General features: G+C 41.6%; 2 protein-coding genes across 2 annotated transcripts; both read right to left on the reverse strand.

Moving 5' to 3' along the window:
- Positions 1–1,602: 1,602 nt before the first annotated feature.
- Positions 1,603–11,371, reverse strand: LOC144003675 (retinal guanylyl cyclase 2-like). The gene is made up of 25 exons (XM_077500176.1): positions 11,233–11,371; positions 10,568–10,737; positions 9,789–10,036; positions 9,414–9,644; positions 9,176–9,331; positions 8,870–9,012; positions 8,564–8,719; positions 8,334–8,483; positions 8,053–8,269; positions 7,856–7,931; positions 7,353–7,437; positions 7,088–7,204; positions 6,934–7,017; positions 6,701–6,877; positions 6,479–6,632; positions 5,118–5,261; positions 4,899–5,047; positions 4,653–4,816; positions 4,411–4,534; positions 3,468–3,536; positions 3,177–3,351; positions 2,384–2,482; positions 2,191–2,276; positions 1,929–2,014; positions 1,603–1,821 (listed from the first exon to the last, which is right to left on the reverse strand). Exons 3-25 carry the CDS (start codon positions 10,033–10,035, stop codon positions 1,734–1,736), a joined length of 3,177 nt encoding a protein of 1,058 aa, XP_077356302.1. The 5' UTR covers position 10,036; positions 10,568–10,737; positions 11,233–11,371; the 3' UTR covers positions 1,603–1,733.
- Positions 11,372–11,520: 149 nt separating this feature from the next.
- eif4e2rs1 (eukaryotic translation initiation factor 4E family member 2 related sequence 1) lies at positions 11,521–14,431 on the reverse strand. Its single transcript, XM_077500178.1, has 7 exons — positions 14,275–14,431; positions 13,692–13,767; positions 13,484–13,618; positions 13,309–13,413; positions 13,059–13,211; positions 12,266–12,402; positions 11,521–11,711 (listed from the first exon to the last, which is right to left on the reverse strand). The coding sequence occupies exons 1-7, from the start codon at positions 14,289–14,291 to the stop codon at positions 11,672–11,674; spliced, it is 663 nt and encodes a 220-aa protein (XP_077356304.1). The 5' UTR covers positions 14,292–14,431; the 3' UTR covers positions 11,521–11,671.
- Positions 14,432–14,508: the final 77 nt, after the last annotated feature.

Raw genomic sequence — 14,508 nt, forward strand, 5'->3', positions numbered from 1 at the left:
TTTTTTTTAAAGATGACAATGTATAGCCAGGCATTTGTACCATGTATAGCAAGCCTTTCATCCATCCATCCATTTTCGTGACCGGTTATTCTTCACAAGGGTCGCGGGGGTGCTGGAGCCTATCTCAGCCTGCTTTGGGCAGTAGGGGGGGTACACCCTGAACTGGTTGCCAGCCAATCGCAGGGATGGGCAAGGCTTTTATTCTATACAAATAATAATAATAATAATAAAAATACTATGTATGTATAGTAATATTATAATTATTAAAGGAAATGACCATGTATAGCAAGGATTTTGTTTAAACAACCATGCATTTTTTTTAAACATCGTAATTTTATTTTCCTGCTTTCTAGTTCACTTAGGTTTCAAATGACGTATTATGTATGTTACGAATGGCCGCCAGGGCACCCAATCCCTTCTTGCTTGGGGCCCCTGAGGAATGTTGCTACGCCACTGAGTGCAAATATTCAAAAAGCATTTTTGGTTGTCAGAGTACTTGATTGAAAGAATGACAACACACGTACAACATACAACATACAGGCCTGGAAGGGGGAACAGCAGAAAGGCGGGGGGGGGGGGGGGGGGGGGGGGGGGGGTTGGACTGCAAAAGTGATCCTGAATTCATTAAAGAATATTAAGCTCATTGCTTGACAACAATTACAATTATGAAGCCCACGACTGAGAAGGGGACACATCCTCACTTGAAATATCATTCACGGTTTCCCAATTTAGACCAAATGCATGGGGAGATATTTGTCATAAAAACAAATTCTAAATTCAGTGCTGTACGATATGGATCCCATTTTTGGTCATATTGGCACCAATGTCTTATTTGTTGATGTATAAATTATCTTATTTTTCTTCTTTATAATATGTTATGTTTGTTTTACGGACCTGAGTCTGATCAATAAACTTGAATTGAATTGATCTGGTTTGTCCGCGCTGTGAGAAAAACGAAGAAACGTATCAATATATTCAAGCTATGAGAACAGAGAATGTGGCAACGTAAAATGGCCCCTAAGGCACTTCCGGTCAAGGGCTTCACTTCTACCGCTAGATGGCGGAGTCAGGACAAGGTCGGAACTCCGCTGGGGCGCTGACAGACTCGCTGTGCTGTAGTCGGTGGTAAAGGCAGATTATTTACCCACTTATTAAATACTCACTGATTTCTTGACGGGTTTACAAACGGATTGGTTTATTACAAACCTTATTAACGTGGCTATGATTCAGGCTGCATTATTATTTTTTTTAAATCACAGATTTATAGCGCCACCCACTGACCTGTCATGATGACTGCTTTTTGTTATTTTATTTTTTTTAACTACGCATGGTCTGTTTTTTTGTTGTTTTTTTTTGTAAGTCTTTCTGTTCATGGAATTTTTTGCTTTTATTATACATATATATAAAAAAACAAACAAAAAAAAAACAAAAAAAAAGCCTTTCTGCAATGACTCAATATAAACACGTTTTACTTACATTACATTGCCTGAAATCCATGCTATTTATTTTTATTTTATTGTATTATTTTTTTAATCCTTCCTGCAGGCCTGTTTGCTCAAATTATTTCCTCTGGTATACTGCAGAGTACAATGTCCACACAGATTTTGCTGTTCCCATAAAAAAAAAAACCAACATTTTTATTTACACAAAATTGTCCAAGTGCAGACTCAGAGGTAGTGTGTGTGCATGTGTGTGTGTGCATGTGTGTGTTTGTGCGTGCAAATTGGCAATGTCTATTTCTTCATTTTCCTCTGTCGGTCCAGAAACTTCTGTCTTCTATCGACGGGGATTTCATCAAGGCTGATTCCATGGTTACTGGCACTGAAAGACACAAATAACCTTCAGTGACATGCTTCCACCAAAACCAATAAAACATATCAATAAATACTAAAGCGTGTCAGACGTTTAGTGTGAATGTCCATCCTTACCATCCCATGAGGTCAGGCGGAACAGGCAGAGTTTTATTGAAGCCGTCTCGTCCCACCAGCCAAAATGTGTCCTCTGAACCTTTCACCTAAAACAACATATTCCAAATGTTTCACACTGTAGGCATTTTTAAATACAGAACATGTTTTATGTACTAGCATTACATAAGTAGTGATGTACAATATAGCAAAGCACATGCTCAAATTCTTTCAAGCGTTTCTAATAACAGACATGAGGAGGTGAGCTCAAAAAGTTGTTGCGTACCTGAGCTTTTCTGGTCTCCATGCAGTAACCCAATTTGAGGCTGGAGAGGACCTTCACTGTGCTCAGACTGATGTGGATTCTGTACGCTGCAAAACAAACATGATACATAATCAAAAAAAAAGATGAGGTGGTCCGGGTTTTTTTTTTTTTCATATTATCCGACATTCACAACCGATTGTATGTTCACACGTACGTAGTCCGGAGGATTCCATGAGTGAAGCGGTGGTCACAGTATCGCCGAACAAACAGTACCTGGGCATCGTCAGACCCACCACGCCTGCCACCACTGGGCCTGGACAAAAATAAATAAATAAATAAAAATAAAATCACACACTCCCGTTTCTTTTTATTCATTGTGTTCAACTAAACATTGTTAATAACAATGACAGGATGTATATAAGGTATCACATTTTTTTTTAACTAATTTGCTCCCAATAACGTGTAAATACGTTTTGTTTTGTTTTTGTTTTAAGTGTCCCAAAGACATATTTATACGTTTTTTTTTATTTTTATTTTTTTTTATACTAGAGCATACAGAAGGCTTTGATGCAGCCTCTCAACTGCAAAGAACGGTTGCAGAAATGGTAGTTATTACACAAACGGCCAGCAGGTGGCAGCAGAGCAAAGGAGATCAACCAGGGCCATGTAGAAAAAAAGCTCAATTACTTAGAATTTTAAATAGATTTGTGAAAACTGATGAAACTTAGCTCTCTTCTAATGCTAATTGCTGCAAAACGGAAACAGATAGAAACATACTTTTTTTTCCTGATGAAAGAAGAGACTTTAATCTTTCTTTTGATAGGTTCCATACTTTTATAGCAATAGAACCCAATATTCTGTGGGCCTTGCAAAATCAGTCAAAATCCAGTAAAACAGCGAACGGGATTGCTTCTGTGAAAATGGCGGCGAGTGAATGAGTTTTAATGACAGATGTATTGTAAAACTCTAATGCACATTTATAGTAAGGCATTTCTTTTTGTTTTTACCAGAGTGGAGTCCAATTCTTATCTTGACTTTGATCTCCGGCATGTGCTTGATCTTAAACGCTCCGATGGAGTGCAAGATATCCAGCGACATGTTGGACACCTCGGCCGCGTGTCGATGGCCGTTGCGGTTGGGAACGCCGGACGCCACCATGTAGGCGTCGCCAATCGTTTCCACCTGAACACAAACACAAAATACAGAAAAGAAAAAAAAACAACAACAACAACAATGAGCTTAACTTAAAACTTAAAACCGGGACACTCGTTCAGATCTTCCTTGGAGTCGATTTCTACCTTGTAGACGTCATGAGACGCAATGATGGCATCAAACATGGTATAGAGGTCGTTGAGCAGGTCAACAACCTACACAAAGCAGATGATGGAGAGAAAAGTGTCATTTTATATGACACAGCATAGTAAAGCATTTTTCAATGCCATGAAGTACTGGAAAGTATGTTGTAATATGACATGATACAGTAAGGTTGGAAAAAAAAAAAAGTGTAATAAGGCATCTTATATGTCATGATTTATTTAAAGGGACAGTATGTAGAATTTTTTTAGTTTTCAATGAGTCATTTAAAAAAAACGAATAATTTAAGTTTGAATGTGCAAAAAAAAAAATTATATCACATCAATTTATTTATTTTTTTATATAATCAGTTCTAGTAATCTTAAAATAACATTTATAGTTTGGAAACGTCTGTCTTCTCTTGATGGGGATTTTGTCAAGAGTGTAGAAATATTTAATTTTTCAATGTTGAATCATTTTAAAAAAATAATTTGAATAATATGCAAAAAAATTATATCACACCAATTTACATTTTTTTTTTAATATAACCATAGTTCTAGCAATCTAAAAAAGCATTTACAATTTGGAAACTTCTGTCTTCTCTCAGTGGGGATTTTGTCAAGACGATTCCATGGTCACTGAGCCTGAGACACACACAACCTTCAGTGACATGTTTTAATATGATCCAGGGTATTAAAAATTGACCCAAAACCCAATTGATGAATTTTATGCATAAAAAAAAAAAAAAACTTAATTTGCATGATATACAAAAAAAAAGTTCCATCACAATGAACACTTTTTTTTTTATATAATCATAGGTCTAGTAATCTAAAATAACATTTATAATTTGGATTAAAAAAAAAACAGTACAGTAAGACTTTTGTTTTTAAACGACAAGATGTAGACAGTCACACTTGAGGACGGCTGTGCGACTTGAGTGGTTTGTACCTCGATGGGCTCGCTGAGAGCCGAGATGGTCGTGAATCCGACGATGTCGCTGAAGTACAACGTGCAGTCCGAGTAATGCTCTGGACGAACCGGCTTCCCTTTCTTCAGAGCCTGAGCCACTGACCTGAAACAGTTAGCAATGATTAGCATAAATGCTCGGCCTTTTCTAAATACGCCCACGATGATGACCAGAGCACCGCAGGAAGCAAACCAATTGATCCAATTGATCAAACGTGTCTCACTTGGGAAGCAGTTGTCCCACCAGCTTGTCCGTCTTGTTTCTCTCCACCTCGAGTTCGTCTGTCCTTTCTCGGATCAGATCTTCCAGATTGGAACTGTACTGCTCCAACATCCGCAGCATGGAGTCAATGATGTTCGCTTTCTTCCCTCTGTTGATGCCCCGAAACTACGGCAAGATGAAAACTAAACTAGGATCTTCAACATCAGATTGGCCCGTCTTACGAAAGAGCATCCTGAAATCGCTTCACCTGCTTGAAGATCTCATCGAAACTCGGCCTCTTGGCGGCGTCTTCGTTCCAACATTCGCTCATCAGCGCCAGACATTCGGCCGGCGCTTCGTCCACCGAAACGAGGGGCCGGCAGAGAGGCGGCGGCTCCTTCAATCGCTCCACGATCTCTGAGAGACAAGACGAGCGAGCGGTCAGAGTCGACTGTGACACAGACGCGACACACGAGACCAATCTAACCTAGGGCGGGCATGTCCATCATGGCGTAGGGGGGAGTTCGTGATATGACTTCTTGGATGATGATGGAGAAGCTGAAAACGTCCCCGGCCATGGTGCCCCCTCTGACGGGATTCCTCAGAAGCTCGGGTGCGGTCCAAAGCAAATCTGGCACAACGCGCACGCATGAAGCACGGCGCATATGGAAAATATTCACAGTGCTTCACCTTTCCACATTTTATGTTACAACCTTATTTCAAAATGGATTCAACTCAAACTTTTTCTCAGCCCAGTGTAAAACAATGAACACTTAACAGCACGTCAAAGCACAGACTCATTTCGTGTCATCTTTCATAAATGTTGCATGAAATGGATGACATTGAAGAGCGATCAAAACATGAATGGGCATTTCAAAATTCTAAAACATTTACCTGGGTTGCTCTGCTGTCAATCTCCTATGATGAGAGGTATGGATGTAACGATAATGGCAATATCACAAGATTAAAACTGCCACAAGATATCGTCGTCATCATGTCACAATATTAAAAGCAGCACATCTGTTAAAAAAAAAATCGGGGTGATTTCCATTTGTGCAGTTCGAGCACCCTCTGGTGGCTAGTTTTTTAGCGCAGTTTTATTTTCACAAGGCATGTATGGCCCTTCTTTGTTTAAAATCAACACTAATGGTCAGATGAAGAGGGACATAATATGCTTGTGAGTCAATATGTGGAGGAACTCAATGTGTGCTTGCAATAGTGCCTCAATATATATATTATTTTTACATCTTTTTTATGTTATAATATTTATATTTTTCATTGCTGTAAATGTACAAAAACAATATTGTGTACATTTTTTTTTTTTTTTTTAGTACGAGCTCATTTTTTACAATATTGTGACCTTTTGTATCGCCAACCTCCCCACGATATGGTGATAATTATCGTATCACGACCTTCATTTTGTGATAATATCGTATCGTGATGATTTACATCCCTAGTGGGAGGCAGAGATGGGAAAAGTTCTGACTTTCTCTACTTGAGTTAAAATACAATTACTTTGGTAAAAGTACTCACTCAAATAGTTACTCAAGTAAAAGTTTAAAAAACAAAAAAACAAAAACAAAAAAAAGTACAGGCTCTAAAACGTATTTTTGCCGGATATTTCCTCCTCCATCAATTTGAAGAATATTAGTTAATGGAGCAAAAAAAAAAAAAATGCATGCAAAATTGGAATAAAATAAAATTGTGAAAAGCGAGGCTTCAAAAAGTGAACCGCGTTATAAGCGAGGGAACACTATACTGCTGTAATATAAAAGGTGGAAAAAGTGAAGCACTTTGAAAACTATGGAAAGACGAATCTTTCTCAATGTGGACGACGCTCTTCCTCACCTTGCGGGTCCTCAGAAATGTTAAGACTCCCCGAGTGAAGGAGCATGGGAATTCCGTAATCGGTGATCTTCAGCACAAAGCGCCCGTCAACCAGACAGTTTGTGGACTTGAGGCGGCCGTGACTTAAACCCCGTAGATGGAGATGCTTCATCCCCTGAAACACACCCGTCGATTCTTTTCAGCAGTTCCTTTTGGATTTGACTGCGAGGATCATGCTGTCACCTTGATGAGGTCCATCAGGAGGGACGACTTGAACATCCAATCCAACCTCATTTCGCTGTCGGCCAACAAGTCCGCCAGGCTGCCGCGAGGGCAGTGCTCCACCACCATGGCAAAGATTCCAGAGTCCACGAAGAGGCCCAAGTAGAGGTTCAGGTTTTCGTGCCGCATATCCCTTAACTGCAAAGCAGAAATTCAGAGATTTGGCACAGTCCTGTGACGCATGTCTTTCATACCTGGCTGAAGAGCTTCTGTGTGTTTTGACTGGCAGCCGTCATATTCCCCGTCGCTGTGAACTTCTTGAGCCAAACCCAGTCACCCTGATAAAAGAGCGGAGATCGAAAGTACCGCAAAAAGGAGCATTCACTTCCAGTCAAGGAGCACACGTACCTCCAGTATTCCGATGTTGGAGCTCTCGGGTGTGGTCAGTATGTAGCTTCTGGCGATGGAGCGGAATGGCGTTTTGATTTCCAGAAGACTCCTCATGATCGACTCATCGTTCAGCTTCTACGGAGTCCATTCACAACGCAGTACAGATGTTACGCACATCAGTTCAAATGGAGGGCGCAGACGGACGGTCGCCATCCAAGCACTGAGGAGCTCCAATAGCCAACCAAACTCGACTGGACTGTTTGAAACGGGTTTAACTGCAAACCTTTCGGCTGACTTGAGTGTCGATGAAGACGATGTCATCGAGCGTCAGAACAAGTTTCGAGGTGTTCTCTGCTCCCCTGTGCTTCCTGTGCAAACAGATTATGATCTGATTATTTTGGGAAGAAAGGATGGAAGTCAGACATTGTACACGTGGGGTGTGGGGGGGGCCTCGGTTTACGACAGTTCTGACGTTGCAAGGGTGCGAATGGGGCACATTCGATGTAAGAATACATCGCTATCTCTGCCAAAATAAGACATTCATTAAGTGCCAAATTAACTGTTTATTCATTTGATTGTTTTATATTTATGACCTAGAAGTGCTTTCCATTAGCAGGGCTGGGCAAACTCGGTCCACGCTTTTTACTGAAAATGAATATTGGCTCCAAATATCAGTTATCGGCCTCCTTGACTACTAATAATCGGCATCAGCCCTGAAAAAAAAAAAAACATATCGGCCTATCTCTACTTTCCATACAAATATTTACTGTAATTATGACTCCTTACCTGATCCAAAAGAAAATGGCTCCAAGCAGAATGCAGATCAAGATGAAGAAGAAGAAGCCCGTCACACCGTCTGTGTCTACAAGGCAAAAATCAAATGTCAAGATCTACTGATGTTGCACTTTCAGTACAAGAAGACATACTACAAAAATCCCGTGCCCACATTTGACTTTAAACCGACTGAGTGGATCATACAGCACCTTTACAAGCCTCATCTGGATTGAACCAACAGAAGCTGCCGCTCGGGGGTTTCCCTCCCGGGAAGTTGAAGGAGCGCTTGAGCGGCTTCAAACTTCCAACCGACCCGATGTTGTGCATTGGAGCGAGAGTGTGCGTGGGCACCAGTTTGTCACCGCCGCAGTCCAGCACCACATAGCCGGCCTGCATACCGTGGCCGTCTCTGCCGCCGTACAACACCTGACGGCAGCCACAGCGGCGGGTTATTAACCGAGCACAACTCGGATTTGGAACAAGGACCGACCTGGTTGAATCCCTGGTAGTCAAAACCTCCGTCCGACTGCACCAACTGACCACCGGTCACCCATCGCCCGCCGCCCGCCTGGCGACGCTCCTCCACGGCCTTAGCGACGAAGTAAACCATGTTGAAGATGGTCCCAAAGAGTGGAGACACCTGTTGATGAGATAAGGTTGACTTTTTTTTTTTTTTTTTTCTTAGCAGTATCACCGTGATCGTGCTGTTCATTTTTGTACCTCTGTTGCCGCCACGACCGATCGGATCTCCCGGTTCATTTGAGCCTGATGAAAAGCTTCGTAGAAATTCTGATCCGACGCCATGGTGACAGTCAAAACTGAGCCGTAGGCGTGACGAAGTTTGGTGTTGTTGGTCAGCTGGGGGAACGTCATGTCCTTCCACAAGGACGGCAACAAAAGGTTTCAGTCAATGCTCAGTTTGCTAAATGTAAATATGACAAAACTGTTGCAGACAGTACTGCTTCGGATGAGCTCCAAGTTTGGGTAAACATAATAACGGGAAATCCATTTCCACTCATCAGTTACCTGGTAGGGCAGCGCATACAGCAGGGCGTCATATGGAATAAAGATGTAGCCAGCAGACACCATGCCCATGTCCAGAGCAGCCAATAGGAGCTTTCGCTGATCCTCCCCACCAATAAGGACAGAAGTCATGCACAAGATCACCACTGATAAAAAAACAACAACAAAAAAACACAACCGTTCAACCTCTACTCACGCATGCTCAGACAGTAAATTTGTTTTGACGCTCCAAGATGTCCGCCAAAGTCAATGATGTTTCGTCAGCGTGTTTCGGCCATGCCAAAATTATGAACCAAAAGCAGTGCTTACCTTTGACCTTGTCCGCATCTCTGATAGCTTGAAGTGCAGCCCGAGGGCCGTCCTTGCTCTTTGTTTCCATGGCAACAACAGGACCGACCGGTAAACCGAGGGCCCTGAGGGCGGACGCCACTTCCTCTCCGGTGCTCCTCCAAATATCGACCGGAGCTGAGTTGGGACGTTAGACAACTCAAGTCGGTAAGCGAGCTTTCAAACCTCTCGACAAATTTGAGCTCATCACATTCCTGACCGGAGATGACGCCAACGTGCGCCCAGTGAAAGAACCGGAGCACGGCGAACAGGACGGCGCTGGGGCGAGGGATGGGCGGCAGGTTCAGCCAATCGGCATCCAGGCAGCCGGGCGACGCCAGCCCCGCCTCCCAGTGTTGAGCCAATAAAGAGGCGGCGTGGCAGAGGGCGGGATTAAAGGGTCCAACGTAGGCGTGGCCGTAACCCTCCATGTCAGCAAGTTCTGTTAAAGCTTCAAAAATCACAGCGAGCAGTTCAGCTGGTGTTCAATAAGCAGCTGAAAAGTGCACTGGCGACTGTTGCTCTCCTTTCCCATATCAGAGGGCATTACATTCAATAAGTACAGGTACCCCAAATTAATTGGCACGATACACACCTTTGGAAGTGGAACATTCCTCATCCAGTAGTTTGACATCATACCAATAGCCTCGGCTCAGACTGCCGTCAACCCGTAACCTTGAGAGCGCCAAGTTGGCCGCCGCCGTTGGCATTGCCCTGGAGAACATCGGATCGCATGTCCAGGGACCAATGAGAGCCAACTTGAAGGTAGCGCTCCAAACCTCTGCAACACTCAGCCACCAGAAAAACAGCCCCAGCATCCACCTGGGCAGCGGCATTGTCATTCTGGAAGGCAAAAAACAAACAATGCAAAACATCCAATTGAAAAAAAAAATGAAAAAAATACAAACGGCATGCGCGTCTAATCCAGGTTTCAGGGATATTTTTACTTGGCAGCTTTACAGGATTAAACACCTCACCAGAGCAGTCAAGCAAGGAGCAAACGCCACACGCTTGAACCTGATGTTGCAAAAGTAGATTCCTGCAAATTCCTGAATGCCAATAAAACGACTCAACTAATCCCCCATTTAAAGCCCCAAAATCGATAAACAGCAAAATTTAGATAACTCAACTAGTTCTTCACATAATTCAGTCTGTTGGATTCTACCGAATACAAACATACTGTATCAAGGCCTTAATAGTCAATAGCCAATTTCCCCAATTTAACCTCCTTAACAAAAAAAACAAAACAAAAATGTCATCCATTGAACAAATACACTTGACATTTTACGAGAAAATCTTTGATTTAAAAAAATAAATAAATCCCATTTAAGCATTAAGTAACTGGAGACCCGGTAGCAAGGACGCGCCATTTACCTTCGCGTTCGAGCGTCATTTGTCCACAGAAAAGCCAGCAAACTGACGCTGAGTCAGGCGGAAGAAGCCGTCGAGCGCCAGAAAGAGGCTTTGACTTTAATCTCGTTTAACTTCAGGTGACATCTAATGAGAAGCTTGATGGTCGCGTGTGCGAACGAGTGCAAGGTGAGCTGGCGAAACAGAGGCCAGACCTTGCAGTCAGCTATCAAGACATTTGACACATCATTTTAGCAGTCATGGGAAGTGGCTTTGGATCATTTGTTTTGAATGTTTGTTTATGCTCTTCTTTTTTTTGTGGGTTAGTACTGTGGGGTGGTATTTGTTTTTAAACTATGTAAAGCACTTTGAGTTGCATTTTGTTTGTTTGAAAAGTGCTATGCAAATAAATAGTGATTGATTGATTTACAGTTTGTACTTCTTGACTTTTGACTAAGTTGAACCAGATTTTATACTTTGGTTTGATTTTACACAAATATCTGTACCACGAGCAAAACGGGATACACAGGTTATGTACTTTCTGCCATCTAGGAGCATAGCATTAAATTGCTCCACTTATCACTATACATCAAAGACATAGGTCGATGAACAAAGATAAATCACTTGTAATAATTGAATAAGCAATTTCAGAGCAATTAAGTGAAATTATATAATTTCCCAAGTCACACCTGATGGTTGATGCACAGTAGTTGGGATCACTGATAAGTATATGTGAAGACAACTCCGGCTTAGTTCAGATCGGGACTCGACTTTCACTGGCTGCAGTGCTTCGCCATTGAGGGCCAATCTAATAATCCAGATCTGGATTAGTTCTACTGTCCCAGCTGGTCTGCGGCCAGGAATAGAGATGGGATTAGCCCAGCCGGGTGAGGTCTGGAAGAGCAAGATAAGTACTGTTCTCATTTACAGAGTCAAACATGAAAGGCAAAAAAAAAAAAAGAAAACAAGCAGTTAAATGACTTCCACTGGGTTTAATTGGTTCACTATGCCAACACTCACACATACACATACAATCTGCTGCAACGTAACCTCTAATAACACAAGACAAGGGCGTGATGAGGGGCTTTCCGTTCCACGGATGGACAGGACAGCGAGCAGGGACAACTGTCAGTAGGACATCTTCATGTTTCTGAAGCTCGAGTTGTCTCTAAAACAGAACATATTGTGAAATTCATTTAAGAGTAGAAACCACTATGGTGTCAAACTCAAATCACACAAGGGGGAAAAACTTAAATCACACTTTAGGTTGCAGGCTAAGAACTTAAAATAACTTCAAATATGTTCCGCTACAACAACAAAAAACTGAACAAAATTATAAAATTCAAAATAGTAACATGCTACAAAAAAACACACTTTTTAGTAAATGTTACAGTATTTTTAAATCAAAACATTTCCTTGCGCTTTTGCCACTTTGTCAGAACTGGGTGATTCACACCTTGGCAACATTTTAATCTTTGTGTGGGCTAGGATCATGTCTTGTATGCAGCTCATGCATGATGTGTACAAACTACATTCTACACTACTCTTAGGGTAATAATAAACAACTAACATAAATGATAAACAAATCTTTCTTAACCATTTACAAAATGCTGCTTAGCATGTTGGGGATTTGGAGTTCATGAGTCATCAAAAAGATGTGTTTCCCAGGATGCTTTGAAGGACTTACAATTATCATATTTGATCGTTACGATGCATTCATACCTGAGGCTGTCATTGTGGGTCTTGTACTCCATGATGGTGCTGGCAGGAAGGTTGAGAACCCGTCTCAAAGTGTCTCTGATTCTGGACGTCGTGGGTTGATCGCTGGACGTCCTGTTCCATACTGAAAGGAAGTCCTCCTGACACACAAAAGCTTCATTTCACTTCTGACGGTCACTTCTGTAGGCTGTGCATTAACCAGGGACCAGAGACCAGGTCCTGATCTGAAACAGTTTACTTTCTTCAATCTCATGTCAGAATATTATTAGGTACACTCATTTCATGTTCAAAAATATATGTATTAGGCACACCACCAAACAAAAATGTCACAATATAAAAGTCTCATTTGAGTCATAAATTTACTGTGTACGAAATTGTGGATAACTTTAGCTAAGTAAGTCAAAGTACCGCTGACTCTACAAAACATGAGCTCCACTTGTTGCTACACATTCACCCAAGAAAAAATGTTGATCGCTGTAGAAGCTGATGTTTTCAAATGCCTTATTTTTAATTAAACACAAAGATAAAGTTGTTTTTTTTTCATAGAGGACTACAGAAATCTGTCAATATTTAATGTTGTGAAGATAAAACTTGCAAGTATTTGAGAAAAAATAATTTAAACGAGGTCGCTAAGCAATTAATTGTAAAGTAATTGTTGATTAATTTGATAATTAATATCCAAGATTCTATTAATTTTGAAGATTCAGTTTAAAAAAAAAAATTGCAGGAATTTCCTACTGTAATTGCATCTACATAAATTACTATTGTTGGCAGAATCACAATCGTATTCTCATACCTGGAAGCGTATCGATACCACAGCGCCGCAAATTTCCTCCCCCACCATGAACTGCTCTCCCACCATGGCAAGAATGATGTTCTCCCAGAATCGGCTTGCTAGCCCTTTACGAAGCCGGATGATCCACTTGCCCCCGCTGCGGTTGCACTCGTCCTGAAAAGAGGACAAAGACATGTCACGACAGACTGTCTAGGAGACTATCAAGATTTTTGCCACCCAGAAAGTACATGTCACGTCAAGGTCTCCTTACCTCCCACATAGGTTTGATGCCCTCCTTGAACAGGTGAAAGTCGCTGGGTCCACTAAGGTCTCCTGGACGCACTAGATGACTGTAGAAATTCCAAAACTGCTCCACCTGAACACACAAAACTTTGAACACTGGCAATCCAAAGAAGTTGGGATGTTTGTGTGTGCATAAGGCATACCGATGCCACAGTGCCAATTCGTCTGATGTTTTGTTCGTAATTCTGCGTGCTCGCAGGACGACTCTGCGTTCTTCGGCTGTACCAGAATGTGTAGTTGTACTGCAGAGGATGTTCTCCCGCGGCCGGACTCACCGTCTGTACACAGACACGTGACAGACAGACAGACACAGATAGACGGACGACGGGTATGACGAGGCAGTGACATCACCTTGGTGCAAATGTTGTTGTTGGCGACTTTGCTGTTCTCATGATGACATCTGGTCTCTTCCACATCTGCACTTTGACTGCAAATTTGAGAGTGTGACTGTCACTTTATATGGACATTATTTGCCTCAGTTCTCTCTAATCTTTTCACAACCTATTAAAAATGTTTGCGTTTTATTTTTATTTTTTGATAGAATTGCAATCATTTTTAGACTGAGTGTATGAAACGACAATTACATAAAAAACAAAAAACAAAGGCAAAAATAGGGGAAAATAACTTGTTAACAGCTCAAATGTTGTGGCACTGTTTTTTTTTAATTTTTTTTAATCATTTTGTATAAGGTCGTTTTTTTTGGCTGACATCATTTGATAAGGATGTAAATTTGTAAATGCCGCAAAAAAAAAGCAAATCGACGAACGATAAATAAATGTACTAATATAACAATAATGTTGTTTTGTTTTTTACGTGTTGTCTCGGTCCGTGTAATCTAAACCCATTCAACTGTCAGTTTTCAGTATGCTAACACTAACGGCGACCAACTTTTCAGTTGCTTTTAATGTCTATTTCTCAAATTTGGTTGTCTCACCACTCCAGCGGGTCCATTGCTTTTCTGACGGCTCCGCTGCAAATTCTCGGAGTTTAGCCACGTCCTTTTGCTGTCGCTTTTAAAACTTTAATTTTCACTCGTGACTCTCATCCGTTACAGATCACTTCCTGTACTAGTCGACGATTGCGCATGCGCAATCACAACGGCCCACTTCGCGGCTCGTTAAAACCACGCGAGATTTCCGGTCAATGAAGAAACCCACAGATTAATCCA

Source organism: Festucalex cinctus, chromosome 16 (assembly GCF_051991245.1).
Source record: "Festucalex cinctus isolate MCC-2025b chromosome 16, RoL_Fcin_1.0, whole genome shotgun sequence".
NCBI lineage: Eukaryota > Metazoa > Chordata > Actinopteri > Syngnathiformes > Syngnathidae > Festucalex > Festucalex cinctus.